This window comes from Echinops telfairi, unplaced genomic scaffold (assembly GCF_000313985.2).
Source record: "Echinops telfairi isolate 266 unplaced genomic scaffold, ASM31398v2 ScPeMD7_7457;HRSCAF=8495, whole genome shotgun sequence".
Classification (NCBI taxonomy): Eukaryota; Metazoa; Chordata; class Mammalia; order Afrosoricida; family Tenrecidae; genus Echinops; species Echinops telfairi.
This window is the reverse complement of record NW_022111357.1, coordinates 727,622-749,266: the sequence shown is the minus strand read 5'-3', so window position 1 is coordinate 749,266 and position 21,645 is coordinate 727,622. Positions and strand designations below refer to the sequence as shown.

The following is a 21,645-nucleotide window of genomic DNA, read 5'->3' as shown; positions in this document are numbered from 1 at the left end:
AGAAAGTAAGTGTTTTGAGAATGATGATGGCAACAAATGTACAAATGTGCTTGACACATGGATGTTTGTATGGGTTGTGATAAGAGCTGTATGAGCCCCCATTAAAACAAACACTCACAGTTGTGTTGGGGACACGCTCAGCTGTTGGCCAAAAGATGTAGGTTCAAACCCATCAGTCATTCCTTAGGAGAAAGATGTGGCAGTCTCTTTCTGTAAAGATTTAGTCTTGGAAACCCCATGAGATGTTGTATTCTGCCCTACCCAGTCACTATGAGTCCGAGAGACGTGGGTTTGGGCTTTTGGTTACTATTAGTGCAACAATAGCACCATCAGAAGGCTGGGAAGTAGCAGAGGGTCAAAAGTGCTTAATTTTTTGGATGTGGTGAGGGGAGGGACAATGGAGTAGGAGAGGACTTGTCAGGGAAGTCTGAGCTGGGTTTTGAGGATGAATAGAAGTTTCCTACATAGATTAGAAAAGGGAGGGCATCGCAGATAAAGCCATGAATATACAAATCTATTACTATACTGATGCTGGACCACAGAGTAGCTGGAGGACAGAGTGGCAGTAAATGAGGTTAAAGAGGGCTTGATGTGTGATGGATGAAAACGTGAGGATTTTAAGAAAGAACAAGAGACTGGATTTAGATTTGAGGAAGATCTGCTGGCACCATTGTGGAAGAAGCAGCAGAGGGGGGAGAGGAATAGGGGAGACGAATGAGAAGAGTTTTGAAATAGTTCAGGCAAACACTGATAGCAGCCAGAACGCAGGCAATGAATGGGGATTATGTGAAACAAGGGACATTTAGAAGGATGAATGGATAACAGGTGGTTACTAATTGATGTAGAATGTAAGAGTTGACATTAAAAGCTTTGTGTTTAGCTGTATTGGCTGCCTGCCTTCTACAGAGGTTGTCAGAATGGAACAGAAAATGACAGCAGTATTCTGCAGAGCAGAAGGCATGCTCTGGATGGGAAGTATTCTCTGCAATGGATGCTGCAGCCGGAAGGGTACCAAAGAAGTGTCAAGAGGCAGGGATACAAACCCCTCATACATCAACTACCTGATCTCCTTTGTCCTTGCTCCCATTCCCATGCCATATGGAAGTGTGCTTGTATTCTAGTTGTAATCAAACATCACTGGTTAAAGGAGAAGGGAAGCAGAAGCAGCCTACAACAGGAAGCGAGTAACTCTGCTTGGCTGATACTCCAAACCAAAATGGGAAAAACACTGTTAGAAGCTAAGGCCCGAGCCCATCATCTTGGCTCACATGAACATGCCAGGTCACATCTTCCATCCAGGCTTTGCCTATAAAATAAGTTCAGACTGAGTGATCTTTAAGCTCCCCTCTCACTGAAGAAGCAAATGATACTTAACTAAGATTATTTAGATAGGAGAAACATCTGGGAGAGGGCATTGGCATACATTTGAAAGTTGAATTTTTCCACTGTCTAATTCACACTCAAGTAAGCAATGCCAACGAAAGGCGGCCTCGGAGCCAAGCTAAGCCAGCAGATAAGACAAGCACCAGTCTCGAGGGGAAAGGCATACCTGGGAGAGGAGAGAGTGGCGTGAGAAGAGTGGGTGCAGACTGTGATGGTGAGCAAGTGCGGCTGGGCACTCTGACCTGCTGTGCCAGCCAGAGACATGTAAGAATGAAGTGGAGGGAGCAGAGAACACATTGCTGAAGAAAGCAAGGCTCTCCTGAAGGGAACAGAGAAAGGAAAGCCCGGTAGTTGGAGTGGTCGCTGACTGAAGGGTGAGGTATCTGAAGCTCACCTTGGGTTCATGGCAGATCTGAAAGACATTGCGAAGGAAGAATCGGGAGGACTCAGGGATGAAAGTGAACGTACCTGGGATAAAACTGCCACAGATGATTCAGAGGTTGAAGCTGTGAGACACCAGGTGGGGGAAGGGAATCACCATTCACTGAGTGTGTGCTGTTTGCCACACAAAGTGCTAGGCCATTGCACCTGTCATTTAAGACTGCCAAGAGCTTTTGAAGGCAACATAAGAGAAGGAAACTTCATTCATTCAACCATATATTCATCTGATATATTGAGTCTCTACAACTGTGCTAGATGCTCAGGCAAACTGGTGTGGGTAAAATTGATGTGATCCCTGATTCAAGGAGCTTACAGTCGAGTGAACATGATGAGCTGGCAAACGAAGGATGAATTGTGCTATGGATTAAATTGTGTGTGTCCCCACTAGTATGAGTTGTCCTTCCTAACCTCTGTGCCTGGGGTTATGATCTCCGGAGTGGACACAGAGAGAAAGCCCGCCCCTGGAGTCAGTGCCCTGATGCTGAGTTTCTACCTCCCTAAGGCTTGGTGTGTAAGGTCACCCCACCAGCACAAAAAGAGCTGGATTCCAGATCAGCTTCTCCTGGTTCCAAACTGTAATAACAGTGGGGGCAAGGAATAGGGTGGTTCCTCTATATTTGAAATGTTGTTTAAAATGTCCTTTCTAGTAGATGAAAATTTCATTGTTTTATTTTTTTTTTTAAGGTTGAATATCCGAAATCTGAAAGATCTCTAAAATGGGAAAGAAGTGGGTGATCACAAAGGATGTGATTTATTTAGACTTTCAAATGGTTGAAAATAGTTCAGAGCAATGACTATGGGAGTTGGACTGAAACCTTCTATGGCGACAGTTTCTCACATCTTTCAAAACACTTTCATGCTCATGACACTTGACTGGACACTTGAATCCTGAAAACAATCATGTGATTCAAATTCAGCAAATGCCCAGTAGGTGTCAGTCGCTGCAAGAACATCTGTTGAGTACCTTTGCACCTGGACCATGCTGGGTGCTGTGGACCCTATAAAAACTCACTGCCGCTGAGTCAATTCCGACTCATGGTGACCCTATAGGACTGAGTAGAACTGTGGCTTTTTCAGGAGGAGAACGCCTTTCTCCCACGGAGTGGCTGGTGATTTTGAACTGCCGCGCTTACAGTTAGCAGGCCAACGTGTCCACACTGTGCCATGAGGACCCCTGAAGACTCAATGGTGAGTAAGAAGAGACAGTCCCAGTTCCTCCCGGACGTACAGTCTAGTGGAGCGGAGAGCGGAAGCGCTAGTGTGTGACCCCTAGTGTGACCCCTACACCTCTAGGGCTCCCTTCAGTGCAACTGGGAGGGTGAGCACAACCAATGCCCGAGGAGATGAGCATTTGACCAGGGCTGGACAAGGCAGGCTGCATCGGTCGTGTGAGGAATAGTGTCCACTGAGGGGATGGGATGAGAAGAATGCGGGAGTGTGTCTGTGATAATTACTGTCAAAACCCTTCAACCTGAATCTAGTCAGGAGGAGACATTCATCAAAACAAACAGAGAGGCAGTCTATAAAGTGTCAGTCATGAAATCATGGAGATATTGAGGAACAAAATGAACATCAAAAGAAACTCTTAAAACTGCTTGTAATCATAGAGTAGCTAAGGCAAATGGAAGAAATGAGGAAATAAAAGAGCTGGACACAAAATGTCAAAGGGCAGCTCGAGAACACAAAGGAAGATACTATAATGAAATGTGTGCAGACCTAGAGTTAGAACACCCAAAAGTGGACATGCTCAGCATGTCTTAAACTGAGAGAACTCAAGTACAATTCAAGCCTCGAGTTGCAATATTGAAAGATTCTATGGGTAAAATATTGAATGATACAATGTGGTAGTTACAGAATTTCATGTCAACTTGATATATAAGAGTGTAGGTCCCGTTATTTTCTATTCTAGATTGTTCATCCAGCCTATCTTATTTAGACAGACCTGCGGAGATAATAACATGCACAAAAACAAGACAGAGCAAAACCAAGCAGCAACAGACAACAAAACAACAACGACAAACCAATGACCAAATAAAAAAATAAAACACAATAAGAAAGAAAAGCCTGTAGTTAGTTCAAGGACTGTTTGTTGGCCTTTAGGAGTGTTTTCTGGTCGAGTCTGATGGGGTGCCAAGCTCTGGCCCCAAAGTCTATTTGCACAACAGCCTGTGGGGTCATGAGGTGTCGAAGAGATCAGTTATCAGGCATCAAAGAACAAAAAGTCATATCATTGTGTGCTCACCCTCCTGATACGATCGCTGAAGACAAATGGGTGCATAAGCAAATGTGGTGAAGAAAGCTGATGGTGCCCAGCTATCCAAAGATAAAGCATCTGGGGTCTGAAAGGCTTCAAGGTAAACAAGCGGCCATCTAGTTGAGAAGCAACAAAGTCCACATGGAAGAAGCACACCAGCCTGTGTGATCATGAGGTGTCAAATGGATCAGTTATCAGGCATCAAAGAACAAAAAATTGTATCATTGTGAATGAGGGGGAGTTCGGAGTAGGGACCCAGAGCCCATCTGTAGGCAACAAAGCCCATCTGTAGGCAACTGGACATCCCCTTACAAGAACGGTCTCGAGGAGAAGACAAGACAGTCAGGGTACAGTATAGCAATGATGAAACATACAACTTTCCTCTAGTCCTTTAATGCTTCTTCCCCCCACTATCATGATCCCAATTCTACCTTACAAATCTGGCTAGATAAGAGGATGTACAGTGGTACAGATAGGAACTGGAAACACAGGGAGTCCAGAACAGATGATCCCTTCAGGACAAGTGCTGAGAGTAGAGGGAGGGTCGAGGGAGGGGAGGTTGAAAGGAGGAGCCGATTAGAAGGATCTACATATAACCTCCTCCCTGGGGGATGGACAACAGAAAATTGGGTGAAGGGAGATGTCGGAGAGTGTAAGATATGACAAAATAATAATAATTTATAAATTATCAAGGGTTCATGAGGGAGGGGGGAGTGGGAAGGGAAGGGAAAAATGAGGAGCTGATACCAGGGTATCAAGCAGGAAGCAAATATTTTGAGAATGATGATGGCAAAAAATGTGCAAATGTGCTTGACACAATGGCTGAACGTATAGATTGTGATAAGAGTTGTATGAGCCCCCAATAAAATGATTTTTTTTAAAAAAGTGTAGGAGGGGAGTCCAACCTATCAGGTCACAGCCTGATGGTGCCTCCTGTGGGCATGGCCTTGTTATAAGGAAGGCCCTGTAAACCTTCCCCCATCTCTCTGCTTTCACCTTCCTGCTGGCAAGCTACTCTGAGACCTGCCAGAGCCCTGGAGATGCATCCATCACCATGGGATCCACAAGACTTTTCACCCACTGGCCTGAGATCTTCCTGTATTCTGCATAATTATACATGGCTGTGTAAGTCTGAAGAGGGACTTATGATCTAGTGTGGAAGTTATGGGCTTGAGTTGGACTGGGCTGGGTGTTTTATTGACGCATAATTACTTCTTGATATGAAGCTCTTTCTTACACATATGAGCATCATTGAATTTGTTTCTCTAGTCAACCTGGCCAAAAACATGCAAGAAGTACCAAAAGAGTACTGAAAGAAAACACAGAGTCACTGTGTACCAAAAAGGACTAGTTGATATTATACCATTTCAGGAGGTAGCATAGGAGCAAGAGCTAATGGTCCTAAGGAAGAAGTTCAATCTGCACTGAAAGCAATAACTGAAAGCAAACCAAAAAGAAACTCACTGCCCACAAGTCTATGCCAACTCCTAACAATCCTGCAGGACAGAGTAGAACTGCCCCTGTGGGTTTCCAAGACCAGAACACTTTACAGGAGTATAAAGCCCCATCTTTCTCCTGTGGAACGGCTGGTGGTCTCAAACTTCTGAGCTTTTGGATTGCAGCCTACTTCATAACCACTATGCCACCAGCACTCATCTGAAGAAAAGACTCCAAACATCATTGGAAAATCCAATGAAATGTTTCAATAAGGTGATGAATCACTGGAAACACTCATCTATACCAGGAAGTTTGGAAGAGAGCTACTTGTTCAACTGACTGGAAGAGATCCATACTTGTACCCATTTCAAAGAAAGGTGACCCAACAGAATGCTCAAATTATAGAATATCATTAATATCACATGCAAGTAAAATTTTGTGGAAGATGATTCAACAATTGTGGCAGTTACGTAATATCCTGTCAACTTGCGAAGGGGTGGAATCTAGCCTGTCAATCAGATCACAGCTTGATGACCTCATTTGGAGGTGCAAAGGAGAAAAAGAGCTCACTGGAGGCCAGATACTACTCTCTCCTTGTCTATCTGTGAGACATTCTTGTTGACAAGCCTGATGGAGCTACACTGATACAGCCAAAGCCCTGGAGCTGAAAGAGCCATGTGGAGACCCATGCCAGCACTGAGACACTGGGATGCTTTTACTGCCACTGGATCCACAAGACCTTTCACCCACTGGCCTGTGATTTCCTACATTCAGTGGCATGCATGTGTTGCCTAAGTCTGAAGAGGAATTTATAGATTGGTATCAGACATATGGGATACTATCAGACTTACGGACTTGATCTGGACTGAGCTGGGATGTTTTCTTAATGGACAATATCTCTTTGATATAAAGTTCTCTCTTATGCACATATGAGTGCCTCTGGATTTGTTTCTCTAGTCCACTTGGACTAACATAACAATCCTTGCAGCATTACATTGACAGGGAACTTCCAGGGCTTGAGGCCAGATTCAGAACAGGATGTGGAACAAGGGAAATCATTGCTGATGTCGGATAGATCTTGGCTCAAAGCAAAGAATCCCAGAGAGATGTTTACTTGTGTTTTATTGCTGAGGTATTGGACTATGTGGATCATAATAAACTATGGATAGCCTTGAGAAGAATGGGAATTCCAGCACACTTCATTATGTTCATGTGGAACTAGTACACGGAAGGGGCAGTTGTGTGAACAGATCAAGGGCATACTGCATGGTTTAAAATCAGGAAAAGTGTGCATCAGGGTTGTATCCTCTCAGCACACTTATTCAATTTGTATGCAGAGCAAATAACCAGGAAGCTGGAATATATGAAGAAGAATGTGGCATCAGGATTGGAGAAAAGCTTATTAACAACCTGTGATTTGCAGATGATATTACCTTGCTTGCTAAAAGTAAGGAGGCCTTGAAGCACTGGTAGATGAAGATCAAGGTTTTAGCCTTCAGTAGGGATTACAACTCCATGTAAAGAAGATCAAAATCCTCACAACTGGACTAATAAGTGTCATCATGATAAGTGAAGAAGAGATGGAAGTTGTCAAAGATTTCTTCTTGGTTGGATCCACAATCAACGCACATGGAAGCAGCAAGCAAGAGATCAAAAAACACATTGCATTGGGTACATCTGCTGCACAAGACCGCTTTAGAATGCTGAAAATCAGGGAGGTTACTTTGAGGATTAAAATGCACCTGCCCCAAGCCATGGTATTTTCAATATATGAAAGTTGACAATTGAATAAGGAAAAATGAAGAAGAATAAATGCGTCTGAATTATGGTGCTGGCGAAGAATATTGAAAGTACCACGGATCGCCAAAAAAACAAACAAATCTGTCTTGGAAGAAATATAACCAGAATGCTCCTCAGAAGTAAGGATGACAAAACTCCATCTATGGTACTCTGGACATGTTGTCTGGGGAAAGCAGTCCCTGGAGAAGGTCAGGATGCTTGGTAAAGTAGCGGACCAGCGAGAAAGAGGAAGCCCCTCAACAAGATAAACTGACATAGAGGCTACAACAATGGGTTCAAACATAAGATCAACCGTTGGGATAGCATAGGACCCAGCTGAGTTTTGCTCCGTTGGACAGAGGGTTTCTATGAGTCAGAACAGACTTGATGGCACCTCACAATGACAGCATCCCAGAATGCAGAACGGTATCACTGGTATGGCTGGCCTCTCGTATAATCCACTGGAGCACTTCTGCGAGGGATTCAGGGGTCTCTAGTTCGTCTCACTTACCAAGGCTAGCCTCCGACAACAGCAGGTAAGCAGGCACAAGCTCTACTGAGCTCAGGCCATGCATGTTCATGCGGAACCGGAGAGAATGCAAAGCTGCTGGAACAGCTTCTTCATATTTTCCTTCAAAAATATATTTTTGGGCTACCGTGTAGCAGAACTCAATCAAATGTTTCTGTGGAAGGGGGAGAGAAAAAAAAGCGATCTCCTTGTATGGCAGTTAACATATACAAGTTTTGGAAAATATGTAGACATACTACAAATAGGACCAAGGATAAAAGACAAAAAATAGTCTCTACCCTCACGGAACTTACAATGTCATGATTCCAACACAGCGCAACTCCCGGCACCCAGGAGGTAACCCTGTACTAGTCCTATCGGGCTTACCTGCCGCTGCTGCAGCTGCTGCAGGCCATGCTGACGCTCTTCCTCGGAATTGTAGAAGGGCATAGTCGTGCGCAGTGGAATGAGGAGCTGACATATCTTCTCATGGATGCTGCCCCAGTCAGCTCTTTGATGGACCACACCACTGCAATAAAGACAGGGATGACTTCCCTTCATTCTCTTTATCTTTGGCCTAGCCCCAGGCCTCAAAGCCTCTAGGCCAGCGGTTCTTAACCTGTGAGTCGTGACTCCTTTGAGCGTTGAACGACCCTTTCACAGGGTCACCCAATTCCTAACAGTAGCAAAATTACAGTTATGAAGTAGCAACGAAAATAATTTTATGATTGGGGGGGTCACAACAGGTGGAACTGTATTAAAGGGTCACTGCATTAGGAAGGTTGAGAACCACTGCACTAACTACTCTTCCAGATAAAAATGAGGCTTTTAGCCTCAGAAACCCAAAAGTGGCAGTACTACTTCTGTCCTATAGAGGCGCTATGAATCAGAATTAACATGATGGTAGTAAGGGACTAGTAATCTTCAGCATCTTTTCATGTGTTTATTGGTAATTTAGGAACCCTGGTGGTGTAGTGGTTATACGTTGGACTGCTAACTACAAGGTCAGCAGTTCAAAACCACCAGCTGTTCTGTGAGAAAGATGGTTTTTCTACTTCCGTAAAGAGTTAATAGTCTTATGAACTCACAGGGGCAATTATACGCTGTCCTGCAGGGTCACTATGAGTGCAATGGAGTTTGATTTTGGTTTATTGGTCATTTTCATACCTTCTTTATTAAAATGTCTACTCAAATACTCTGCCCATTTTTTAACTGGCCCTCTGTCCTTTAATTGTTGGGTTTTAAGATTTTAAGTTGGGACTTAATACATATATGTCATTCCATATTTCAATCATGTCAAGTAGAATTTACAATTGCTACCACTATCAATTTCCAAACATTCTTTTTCTGCATGGAAGAGTTTTGCTTTTTTATATATCCTGGATACCAGACCCTTATCAGATATACATTTCCAAATACTCTTCCATTAAATGAGCTGCCTTTTCACCATGGTCATGTCCTCTGATGCACAAAAGTTTTAAACTTAATAAACTCCAATTTATCTATTTCTTCTTTTGCTGCTTGTACCTTTGGTATTGGATCTAAGAAACCATTGTCTAATCTAGTCCTGCAAATTTATACCCGTGCCTCTAAGAGTTTTTTATATTTAGGTCTTTGAGGAGCCCTGGTAGTGTAGTGGTTCTGAATTGGTTTGCGATCCTCAAGGTCAGCAGTTTGAAATCACCAGCAGTTCTGCAAGAGAAAGACTGGGTTTCTTACTGCCATAACCAGTTAGTCTTGGAAACCCACCAGGTCTTTGATCCATTCTGGGGTGTTTGTTTTTTAATAATGTCGAGTCTTTTAACTTCATTCTTTTGATACCCAGTTGTTTCAGTAATCCTTATTTAGGAAATGATTCTTTCCCCCATTGAATTCCCTTAGCATTCCTGTTGGAAACCTTTGATGTATGGGTATTTTATTCCATTTTTCTATACATTTATTCTTCTATCAGCATTTCATATTCTTCATAATTACAGCTTTCCAATAAGTTTATAAATCTGAAGGTGTGAGTCTTCCAACTTTGCTCTTTTTCAAGATTGTTTTAGCTGTTCTATTGCAGTTGTTGTGTGCTGTCTATTCCAACTCAAAGTGACCCTATAAGGCAAGATAGAACTGCCCCATAGGTATCCCTAGGCTGTAATCTTTATAGGTCACAAGGCCTTTTCTGCCTCAGAGCTCCTGGTGATTTGAACTGCCTGTTTCTATCAGCAGCTGAACACAAAACCTGTTGTACATAGGGGTCCTTTGGCCATTGAAAGTGCCTTGAAATGCCGAATGAACTTTGTGATCATCTTGTTAATTTCAGATAAAGAAGCAGTTACAATTTTAAGGGATTGTATTGATTCTGTCCATTATTTGGGGGAGTTCTTCCATCTTAACATTGTCTTCTAATTCATGACAATATTTTTCCCTTTATTCAGGTCTTTTTCATTTCACCAATGTTTTATAGTTTTCAGTGCACAAGTCTTACACTTCTTTGGCAAATTTATTACTAAGTATTTTGTTTTATTTTGAGGCTACCATAAACAGATTAGCCTTCTTAATTTCATTTTCAGATTGTTCCTTACTAATGTGTAGACACTTTTTCATCTATGCCAGTAAATTTAGAAGACAGCTATTGGGCCAACTGACTGCAAGAGACCCATAATTGTACTCATTCCAAAGAAAGGTGACCCATTAGAATACTCAAATTATAGAACAGTATCAGTGATATCACATGCAAGTAAATTTTTGCTGAAGATCACCCAACAACGGTTGCAGCAGTACATTGACAGGGAGCTGCCAGAGGTTCAGGCCAGATTCAGACGAGAACCTGGAGCAAAGGATATCATATGGCTCTTGGCTGAAAGCAGGGGATTCTAGAAAGATGCTTGTGTTTTATTGACTCTGCCAAGGAATTAGATAGACTGTGTAGATCATAACAAACTATGGAGAGCCTTGAGAAGAATGAGAATTCCAGCACACTTCATCGTGCTCATGTGGAACTTGTCCATGGATCAAGAGGCAGTTGTGTGAACAGAACCAAGGCATACTGCATGGTTTAAATCAGGAAAGGTGTGTATCAGGGTTGTATCTTTTTCAATCTATGCTGAGCAAATAATCAGAGGAAATGGATTATATAAAAAGGCAGCATCAGAATTAGGGAAAGGTTTATTTAAGATCTTCAAAAAATTTTAAAAAACTGAAAACATCAAGAAGACTCGAAGCACTTGCTGATAAATATCAAGAACTGCAGCCTTCTGTACAGATTACAACTCTGCAAAGAAAACCAAATTCTTTACAAATGGACCAGTAGGTAACATCATGGCAAATGGAGAAAAGATTGAAGTTGCTGAGAATGTTTTTTGGTTGGATCCACAATCAATGCACATGGAAGCAGCAGTCAAGAGATCAAATGATGCATTGCACTGGGTATGTCTGCTACACAAAACCTCTTTAGAGCATTGAAAAGCAAGGACGTTACTTTGAGGAGTAAGGTGCACCTGACTCAAGCCATGGTATTTTCAATTGACTCATAAGCATGTGTGTGTTAGTCCAGGTAGACTAGAGAAACAAATTCATAGGCACTCATATGTGTGAGAGAACTTTATATACAAGAGCAATTAAATATTGAGAGAACATCCCAGCCCAGATCAAGTCCATAAGTCCGTTATTACCCCGTATGTCAATACTAGTCCATAAATTCTTCCTTAGACTCATGAAATGCATGCAATGGCGCCAAGTACAGGAAGATCACAGGCCAGTGGGTGGAAAGTCTTGTGGATCCATTGGCGGTATAAGCATCTCAGTGCTGGCAAGGGTCTCCATGTGGCTTCTTCAGCTCCAGGGCTCTAGCGTAGCTCCATGTGTCTTGCCAACCAGAATGTCCCACAGGGAGTAGATGTGTGTATGCCTCCAACGAGCTATTTATCTCCTTAGTGCCTCCAAATAAGGTCATCAAGCTGCAACTTGATTGACAAGCTAAACTCCACCCCTTCACTCCTAAGTCTCAAATTGACAACAGATTATGTAACTACCACACTGTGGAAGTTGGATATCAAATAAAGACCAAAGAAGAATCTGTGAATTTGAATTGTGGTGCCAGAGGAATACAGAAAGTACCATGGACTCCCAAAAGGACAAAGAAGTCTGTTTTAGAAGAAATACAGCCAGAGTACTCCTTAGAGGCAAGAATGGAAAGCCTTTGTCCTACATACTTTGAACATGTTGTCAGGAGAGACCAGTCTCTGGAGAAGGACATCATACTTGGTAGGTGGGCAGTGAATAAAAGGAAGGCCCTCAACGAGATGGTCTGACACAGTGGCTGCAACACTGGCTCAGACACAGGAACCACTGTGATGATGGCGCAGGACCTTGAGGTGTTTCCTTCTGTAGTACAGAGGGTCACTGTGGATTGGAACCAACTCAATGGCATCTAACATGTTAATCTTGTGTCTTGAAAACTTCATCAGCTCTAATATTTTTGGTGGTTTTTCAAAGTTGAGATAGATACACACATGTAATCCTGTAATTGCAAATACGGATAGTTTCACCCTTCAAATTTGAAAGCCCTTCATATTCTTGTCTAGCTTGCCAAGCAATAACTGGTCCAATGTTGAGTAGAAGTGGCAAAAGTAGACATCCATCCTAAGTGGAAAGCTTTAGTCTTTCACCACTAAGTAATAGTACATTTTTCATGGTGGTGTTTCCTCTGGTCAATTCTGGCTCATAAGATCTAAAAAAACCAAACCTGCTGCCACGGAGTCAATTCAACTTCATAGAGGGTTTCTAAGGCTATATCCTGTATAGTAACAGATAGCCTTACCTCTTTTCTGGCTGGTGGCTTGAACTGCAGTTTATCTGACAGCACCACCATATGACCCTATGTAAGAGTAGAACTGCCCAAGACGGTTTTCTAGGCTATGATCTTTCAGGTTTTTCCCTGAAGAGCCACTGCAGGTTCAAACCACCACCTTTTTAGTTAGTAGTCAGACACATAACTATTACATCACCAGCTCCCCTAATGGGAAATGGAGGGCTGGGAAAAGAGTGTAGATGGACAAATTCTCTGTGCTCATAATAAAGGCTCTGAAGGGCCAAGACTCTGGTGGAGGAAGGCCTTCACATGTGTGAGTTGGAGATTAATCCCAGTCACATTCTCAAATTAAAAATCATTCCCCACAATATTCCCCATATAATAGTGCAAGGGTAAATCCAGCCCCTAACACATCATCACAGGTCCGGTAGGTGCAATTGTACAGCGATAATACATAAAGATTATAGTAAAGTCATAGAGAGCGTGAGAGATAGAAGAGAGAAATAATGGAGTGAAACACATTTCATGGTAGCAATGCTCACCTCAGCTTCACTTGGTGGTCCATGTGGAGAGATATTTAATGCTTAATTAAGGCTTTTATATTCTCTGGGAACATGCAAGCCCCCTAATTACATGTGAAGACATACGTCACAGGAAAGGGTTGTGCTATAGGAAATACAGTAATGGAGAGGGGTGACCTAGGGGCATACACGCAACAGGAAGGGGAGGGATTGGGGGTAAACATGTGGCAAGATGGGTGGATCCTTGATTCAGATGGCAGCCTAACTTTGGATGTCACTGAGCCGGTTTGACCTGTTCCCTGACTCAACTATAGAGACCCTTATCAGTAGGGTGTGAACTCCACCTACAGGAACCAAATTGCCCATTGTCCTTAGCAGCAGGGAGTGGGGCCTACCTGTAGTCTGGCAACTGACTGCCTTAAGGGAAGTAACTTTTACCATTAGCTGCAAGCAGTGTCCTAAGTCTAACATATTTGGGGGAGACAACTTAGAAGAAATCTTTCTGTTTCCCACATAATAGTGCTACTATAAAGATATTTCATACAAACTCATGGCTGATCAGTGTGGCTGGAGGCCCTTATCTATAGGGACATGTTTCTATTGTTCTCCCTGCTCGAGAGGTGGTCAACTCCCCTGTGCCTGCCCCCAGTACATGTTGGTTTTCACCCCAAGTGAGCCCAGATATACAGGGTTCAGACACTGCCCACCTTGTTACATATGTGATTGATGGGGCTTACTTGTCTCAAGGCTATACGAGCCTGTTAAAGAATACATTTGCTCCCTCTCTCTCGTTCTTAGGTTCATGGATGAGGGAAACACCCCAAACTCTTTGTCTATTTTAGTTGCACAAGTACTCCATAGGACTCATTTGTAGGCTGGCCCCACATGCCCTTGTAGTTTTCATAGGTCTTTTATCAAATTGAGGAGAGTCCCTTCCAGTTTTAGTGTTGTATTTTAAACCATACTCTCAAATACTTTTTCTGTATCCATTCAGGTGATCAAATGTTTTTTGTGAAATGCTTTTTCTGCATCTATGGAGATAAATGAGGGTTTGGGCCCTTCATTCGATTATTTTGGTATATTACATTGATTTTTGTATCACAAACCTACCTTGCATTCCTTGCAATAAAATCCACTTAGTCTTGATGTGTAAACTTTTTATGTGCTTCTGGATTCAATTTGTTGTGTTTTGTTGAGGAATTTTGTAACTATAATTCATAAGAGATAATGACCTTGGGTTTTTTTTTTATGGATTTGTCTGGTTTTGGTGTCTAGGTACCTAGAATGAGTTAGGATGTGCTTCCTACTCTTGTTTCTTGGAAGCATTTGTGTAGATCTTGTGTCAATTCTTCATGAAGCAATGGCCAGAATTCTTTAGTGAAGCCACCTGGTTCTTGGATTTTCTTTGTGAGAAGTTGGGTTTTGTTTTTGGTTTTGGACTCTGACTTGCCACAATCCATACATCGCTTGCATCAGGCGAATTTGTACATGTGTTGCCTTCATTCTTTTCTAGACATTTACTTTCTATTGAGCCTTTATCGGCTCCTCTTTTTTCCACCTCCCCCTCATAACCTTTTGATAGATTGTACATTGTTATTATTTTCATATCTCACACGGACTGCTGTCTCCCTTCCCTCGTGTTTCCTGTTGTTCTTCCCCCTCGAGAGGGGTATGGTTTTGTGTCCATCATTGCAATTGGTTCCCCCTTTTTTGTGAGAAGGTTTTGTTGCTACATACTCATTATCTTTACTTGTTATATGTCTATTCAGATTTATCCTTTCCTCTTGGAAGGATTAGTCTTTCCAGAAATTTGCCTACTTCATCTAGGTTATCTAGTTTGAAATATAGCTCTTCATAGTAGCCTTTTATACAATCCTGTTTCTGCAAAGTTAATAAGTTCTACATATCTGCTCTTGATTTCAGTCATTTATGCACCCTCTCCCTTTTTCTTGGTCAGTCTAGCTAAAGATTTGTCGATTCTGTTGAATTTCTCAGAGAACTCCAACTTTGGTTTCATTGGTTCTCCTTGTTGTTTTTATATTTTCTGTTGTTTATTTCCACACTAATCTTTTCTTACTGACTTCTGGTTAGGTTGGGTTAAATTTGATCTTTTTTTAGAGCCTTCTTTTCTAATGTATTTTGTCATGAACAGGCACAGCAAAATACACCAACGCAAGTTTCGAAGTGTACAGTCCCGACATTGAACATATTTTGAGTTGTATGTTTCACCCTCCTTTTCCAAATGGTGGCTTCCTATGAACATAAACTCAGGGTTCTAGCTACTCTGTTTTGAGTTGCTGCTTTCAATTTGATCCGTTATAGATAGGTTTTTAAAAGTACAGTGCTCAATACAGATATGCTTTACTAAACTACTGTTTGATTTTAAGAAGACTTCAAGGGACTTTTTTTTATTTTTAAAGATTGTCTCTGGGCAAGTTTTAGGGTTTCATCCAACCTCCATAGCTCCAGAAAGTCTGGATTCCATGAGAATTTGAAATTTTATTCCACAACTCCCCTCAATTTTCAGTTTTTTAAAGTGCAAGCCTTGGTTATTGAAATACCTTTTCTCTTTTTTATCTCAAATATAGTTGAAGACTTCAATTACCCTACTTTCAAAATAATCATGGAGTTCTGTATTTCTAATGTTGCTCACATAGTTTCACTTACAGGTGAGGGAGTTAACTGTTTTGGTTTTATTTTATATATATTTCGGTGCAACCAATGATAATCTGGGTAAGGGTGGAAGCATTTTTCTGCAAAGGACCAAACAGGAAGTATTTTAGGCTTGGAGAGCTATCAATCTGTTACCAAGGCAGCCACAGAAAATAGATAAATGGGTGAACATGGCTGTACTAAAGTATCTTCTCCCACTCCTTCAAGGACAAAAGGGAAAAATGTGATAAAGTATTTTCTTTTTAAATTCTGACTATCATAGGAATGACAGAAAGCATTCAGAATTTCTTTTTTTTTTTGGGGGGGTGGGGGTAGAAATAATTGTAAACAGATCAATAAAAGCACTTAGTCACACTGTAGAAATAGTTGTTCTACAGGATATCACAGAGGCTTGCTGAGTAATTGTGTGAGCAATGGCAACTTAACTTACTTATGTGCCCTGACCTTTTGTTCTGCTAAGGATATCTGACATATCTAGTATCTCAAGTGTCACTTCATTATAAATTTGTGAGCTCCCTCTTATTCGTATGTCTCACCCTAACATGCCTTAATTTAAAGGAAAATATGTTTTCAATGTGGTAGTCATAATTGAGTAGCTTTCAAACCACTCATGTTTTGTGTGGCTTTTTTTTAGCTGAATGTAAAATGCCTTACCTGGGCATTTATTCTGTAGTTCACTACAGACCCTATTGCAGCTTCCCATTATAGCTTAAGACTTCATTTGTTTTCCCCTCCTGGACAGTGCGAAGGCACTTTAACTTGTGCCCCATAGATTAACCCTCCAAAAAAGAATACTTATTACACAACTCCAAAACCCCAAACTTTGATAGGCTTGATAGGTGAAATGTTGAATACAAAACTGATTATCTGAAATGTAAACCTCTACCCCTCCACCACACACAAACTGTTAAAAAACAAAACCAAAGAAAAACAAACCCACTTCATTAAGTCGATTCCAACTCATAGCATCCCTCTGTAGCACTGGTTCTGAATCTGTGGGTCGTGACCCCTTTCGGGGTCGAACGACCCTTTCACAGGGGTCGCCCAATTCATAACAGTAGAAAAATTAGTTATGAAGTAGCAACGAAACTAATTTTATGGTTGGGGGTCACCACAACATGTATTAAAAGGCCGCGGCATTAAGAAAGTTGAGAACCACTGCTCTATAGCATTTTCGTGTATCTTTCCAGGAGCGGACAGCCTCATCTTTCTCCCTCAGAGCAGCTGGTGAGTATAAACCACCAAACTTATAATTGGCAGCCCAACCCTTAACCTTACTGCAACTAAGTATCTATATACTGCAAATAAGTATATGCTATAAACCTGCTAGTGATGTTTCGGTGTGCTGGTTAATGAAATAATCTTTTACAACTATTATATTGCCTGGGAATATATTCACAATCTAATGTAAGTAACCATGCACAAAATTACCCAGAGTATAGAGATTATATTTACACAAAAAGAGTACAAGGAAATTCACTAAAATATCAGGTTCCAATCTCTTGAGTTGTGGGACTATAGGTTCTTCTTTTTCTTTACTTTCGTTATTTTCAAATTTAATGAAGTGAGCATGAATTACACTTATAACCAGGGTAGTAAAACAATATCTTCAGCAAAGAAACCTCATAAATTCAAATAGGTTGTCCTCCCTGATCCTTAAATTTTGGATGAGGAAAGAGAATGCATACTTCCTGAGTGTCATTGTTGTCTCGGGGATGCTAGAGGTTTACAACATTTAATCACCAAAACCTCATACAAAACTCCCCGCTAAAAAACTATAATAAAAAAATAAAACTCCCCGATTTTGAGATAGAGGTTTAAAAAAAAAGCAATAAAACTGCAGGACACAAAACCAAAGAAATTTAGAGGAAAAAGCAGAAATAATAAGAGAAAACGTTTAAACAGGGTTAAAGGCAAGTGAAAGAGGGGGTGGGGGAAGAAGATATAGGCAAAGAAAATGATCATTTATTCATACAGTCATCAAATATTTAGTGCCAACCATTTTAACACACTTTGCTGGAGCTCATGGGCATACAGAGATGGGTCTGGCACAGGTAAAAAGACATGCATATGACACTCCTCCCCACACATCCAACATAATTATCCCAAACCAACAGAATATTAACAAATCCAGGGAATAACACACTTGCCAGCAATTAAAACGGAAACAACACTGTCATGTGGCAGGTGTCGAGTAACTGCAGAGTGGAGAGGGAGAAAGAATTAGGTGTCTGGCTGGAGGGATGAAGGGGAATGGTGTTCTAAGGAAGAAAGGTTGCATGATGACAATCTGTTTGGGTTTTTAAAATTTACCACACCACTTACCTCTTTCTAAATGGAATAGGTTTGTATCACACCAGGCAAAGTACCTCAATCTCTCCCGAGTGCTAGGCCTGCACTTAGAATTGCTTACTTAGCAATGTTGCTAAGGTACCAGGAAGGCCTCTCAAATACTGTGTCCCCAACCAAATTATCATCCACCACCTCTTTCCCCGTGTTCCTGCTGTAGCTGATGGATTTACTATCCATTTAAAAGGACAAAACTCTAAATAAAAAAATAAGACAAAACTCATTGTCATCAAGTCAATTTCAACGCAGGGTGACCCAACCCTATAGGACAGGGTAGAACTGCCCCTATGAGTTTCGGAGACTGCAACTCTGTATGGGAGTAAAAAGCCTCATTTGTCTCCTCAGGAGCGGCTTGTGGTTTTGAACTGCCAACCCCATGCGTTAGCAGTCTAACGCGCAACTATGCCACCAAGGCTCCACATTATCCATTTAGAAGTTGGTTTATCCCACAAATGTGCACTGAGTGTGTGGTATGTGCTGTGGCTAAGCCTAAGGAAAGACAGGCATTAAATAAGTAAACACAAAAATAGCAAAGCATACAAATGTAAAGAAAAATGGTATCCTTGAGAGAGAATAACGGAAGAGGGTGTTTAGATGGGGGCTATAAGAAAGGCCTCTCTGACAAAATGACATCAACTGAGACTTGAGGGATGGAAGGGAGCTAGGAAGGTTATGGTTGAAAGAGAGGTCCCTAGCAGAGAGAACAACCTTGGCGAAGACACAAAGGGAGAAAAGAGCTTAGAGAATGGAATGGAAAGAAAGTCCTGTAACAGAGAAAAGGAAAAGGGTCGTAGGAGATGACGGCAGAAAGGTTACCAGGGCCCAGTTGTGCAGGTCCTGTTCAAATTCTAGAACTATACTCTAAATGCAATGAAGCCATCAAATGAAAACAGAACTGCTTCCTCTGCCCTCGTGGGACAGGCAGCCTAATGGGGATACATGTAAGCAACAGATTCCAAGTGTTAGCATTGGGGAAGTATACAGTTTCGAGGGGTACCTAGTCTGTTCAGAAAGAGGTATACAGGGTGGAAAACAACCCATCCAGTCGTCATCAAACTCATTCTAGCTCCTGGGAGAATGATTTCCAACTGGCTATAAAGGTGCTGGCCTTTCTTCCAAGGTACTTCTAGGTGGGTTCAAACAGACAACCTTTCAGTCAGTCGTCAAGTACTTACCCATTTGCATCACCCAGGGACTCTTCTGTAAGGGCAGGGGAACTAGGGAAGGACTCCTGCAGGAAATGACACCTACTGTGAGTCCTGCAGGATGAACAGAAGTTCTCCAGATAGAGAGAGAAGGGGGTTCCAGGAAGAGGGAACAGTGTGTACAAGGGTGGTACTGAACAGAAACAGTGAAAGGGATGAACACTCAGGGTGACAAACGCATAGAACAGGAGAGCCAGGGAAAGTGGCCCACCATGAAGAGCCTTTTCATAGATTTCGCTTTTTTCCTGGGAGCAGTCAGGAACTGTAGCAAGGCAGAGAAATCATTCTTTTCCTTGGACGTTGACTCTGACTCTTCCTTTGCTCGTCAGGTCCCCAAAATCTTATCTCTGAAGCGTTTCTCCTATTCATGTGCTACTGTCTTAATTCAAGTCCCATCATGCTACATTTGGGCCGCGGAAACAATTTAATTGGTCAAACAGCTTTCAATGTCTCCCTCCAATCCATCTTCCACACTACTGCCTACCATCTTTAACACAAATGACGGTATGTCATTCCCCAAATCAAAACTATACGTGGCTGTCCAGAGGACAAATTCCAAACTCTTTAGCTTTGATCCCTTGCCACCATTTGGCGCTGACCTATATCTTCTGAGTTTAACACCCTATCACTATCTATCACAATGATTTCCAAACTTTTTGGACTCAATCCACAGTAAGAAATACTTCTCAGCACACATGGACAGATCCACACAGAACACTGAAACAAGTCACAGCACACAATTAAAGTACAACTGGTAAATTCTATTCTGTTCTAGTTTTTTGTTTGTTTGAAATGCTGGTTGTGACTTATTCATGACCTGCTAATATATTCTGGTCTGCTATTTGGAAATCACTGACTACTCCCTGCTCTTGCATCTTCTCTCTACTCAGCTCAGAGCAAACTGTTGCTTCACCCTTTGCTCAAACAGTCCTGGACCCCAGGAAAATACCCTGGCCCTCTGCACTGTTCGGCAAACAAGCTCCTTCTGACTTTTCAAGACTCAAGGAAAATGTTACTTTGAGAATCTTTCTAGGTTAATGCCCGAGTCACCAGGGATCCAAATGTAGTTGTCCCAGGGATCAATACACCCTGGGTGACAATATGTGTCATGGCAAAAACTAAAACTCATTGCTACTGAGTCAATCAGAAACTATAGCAACGGGATTAAAACTGGCCTTGTGGGTTTCCAAGACTATAAATCTTTACAAGAGTAGAAAGTCTCATCTTTCTGCTGCAGAGCTGCAGGTGGTTTCAAATTGCTGACCTTGCTGGTTAGCAGTTCCACATGTATTCTCTAGGCCACCAGGGTTCCTAGACTTGCCATTTAGAGTAATGACTTAACAAAAACTCTGGACTAGGTTTCTGGAAGGCAGCAACCTAGTTGCTTTATCTCAGTTCCAAAACTGGGTCTGGTGAGAAGCAGAAGTCAGAGGATGTTTTGCTAAATAAATGTAAACTTAACTCCTCTTATACTACCCTCCCTAAGACCTCCCCATCTTGAATGCGCATCATATACTAGCTTTCTTCAAACACACAGGTGTTCAGGACTTGATTATTTCCTTTTCAGAACTTTGTTGTGTTATTTCCAGGATGAGTTCCTACTTTATTTTCATGGCATCAGAAAAGGAGTCTGCCCAACCTCTCATCGCATTTCCTTTACTTTTGATATTTCTCATTGAAACAAATCTTGTTTTCTATGTTGCCCGTTTATCTGTCTCCCTGTTAGAATGGTGCCCCTTTGGAGAGCACGGTCTAGCGAGCTCTTCCCCAGTAACGCTAGCCTGCAGAACTTCAGTTAACATTTGGTGATGGGAGACAAAGACACCACAGGGCTTTAAGGGATCTGTGGACCTGTATGAAGCCGCCCGAAGAGTCTTGGGCAGAACCTAAGGGCTGGGCGTCCGCAGGGCACGCAGAGGCCAGAGTCGAGGTCGAAGGGAGACTGGAGGTGGGGCTCCCGGCGCCCTTCCGGGGCCTACCAGTAGTAAGTGACAGTGCAGGCCGTGCACATCCGCTCGGCCGGGGCTTCGCACACCTCACAGCGCAGCTTGCGCCCCTTCGGCACGGCCAGAGGGTAGATGACGTTCATGTTGCCGACCGTCGTGCAGGCACGCAGACGGTTGCTGGGCGAGGACACGCGGGGTCCTGGCGTCACGTGACAGTCACGCCGCAGCGCCGCTCTCAGGCCCTCACCTAGAGATCTAATGGCCGGGCAGTCCAATGAAAGGAATCCGGAGCCGGAAAAAGAAAACAGCTCTACGGTGGCCGCTAAGGACCAATTGACCTCCCTCGCCCTCGTC

The 21,645-nt window shown here is 42.3% G+C and overlaps 1 protein-coding gene across 2 annotated transcripts in view; it reads right to left on the bottom strand.

Moving 5' to 3' along the window:
• Window positions 1-21,512, bottom strand: part of ZMYND12 (zinc finger MYND-type containing 12) — a 35,546-nt gene extending 14,034 nt beyond the window's left edge. Inside the window, exons 1-3 of one of the 2 annotated variants that reach the window (XM_004705265.2) lie at window positions 21,325-21,512; window positions 8,190-8,331; window positions 7,806-7,977 (exon numbers count right to left, since the gene is read on the bottom strand). In XM_004705265.2, the coding sequence (XP_004705322.1) occupies window positions 7,806-7,977; window positions 8,190-8,331; window positions 21,325-21,434 (424 nt within the window). In that variant the 5' untranslated portion in view covers window positions 21,435-21,512. Of the gene's footprint in view, window positions 1-7,805; window positions 7,978-8,189; window positions 8,332-21,196; window positions 21,243-21,324 lie in introns of those variants that run through there. The other variant, XM_045299004.1, reaches the window with a different exon arrangement.
• Window positions 21,513-21,645: the final 133 nt, after the last annotated feature.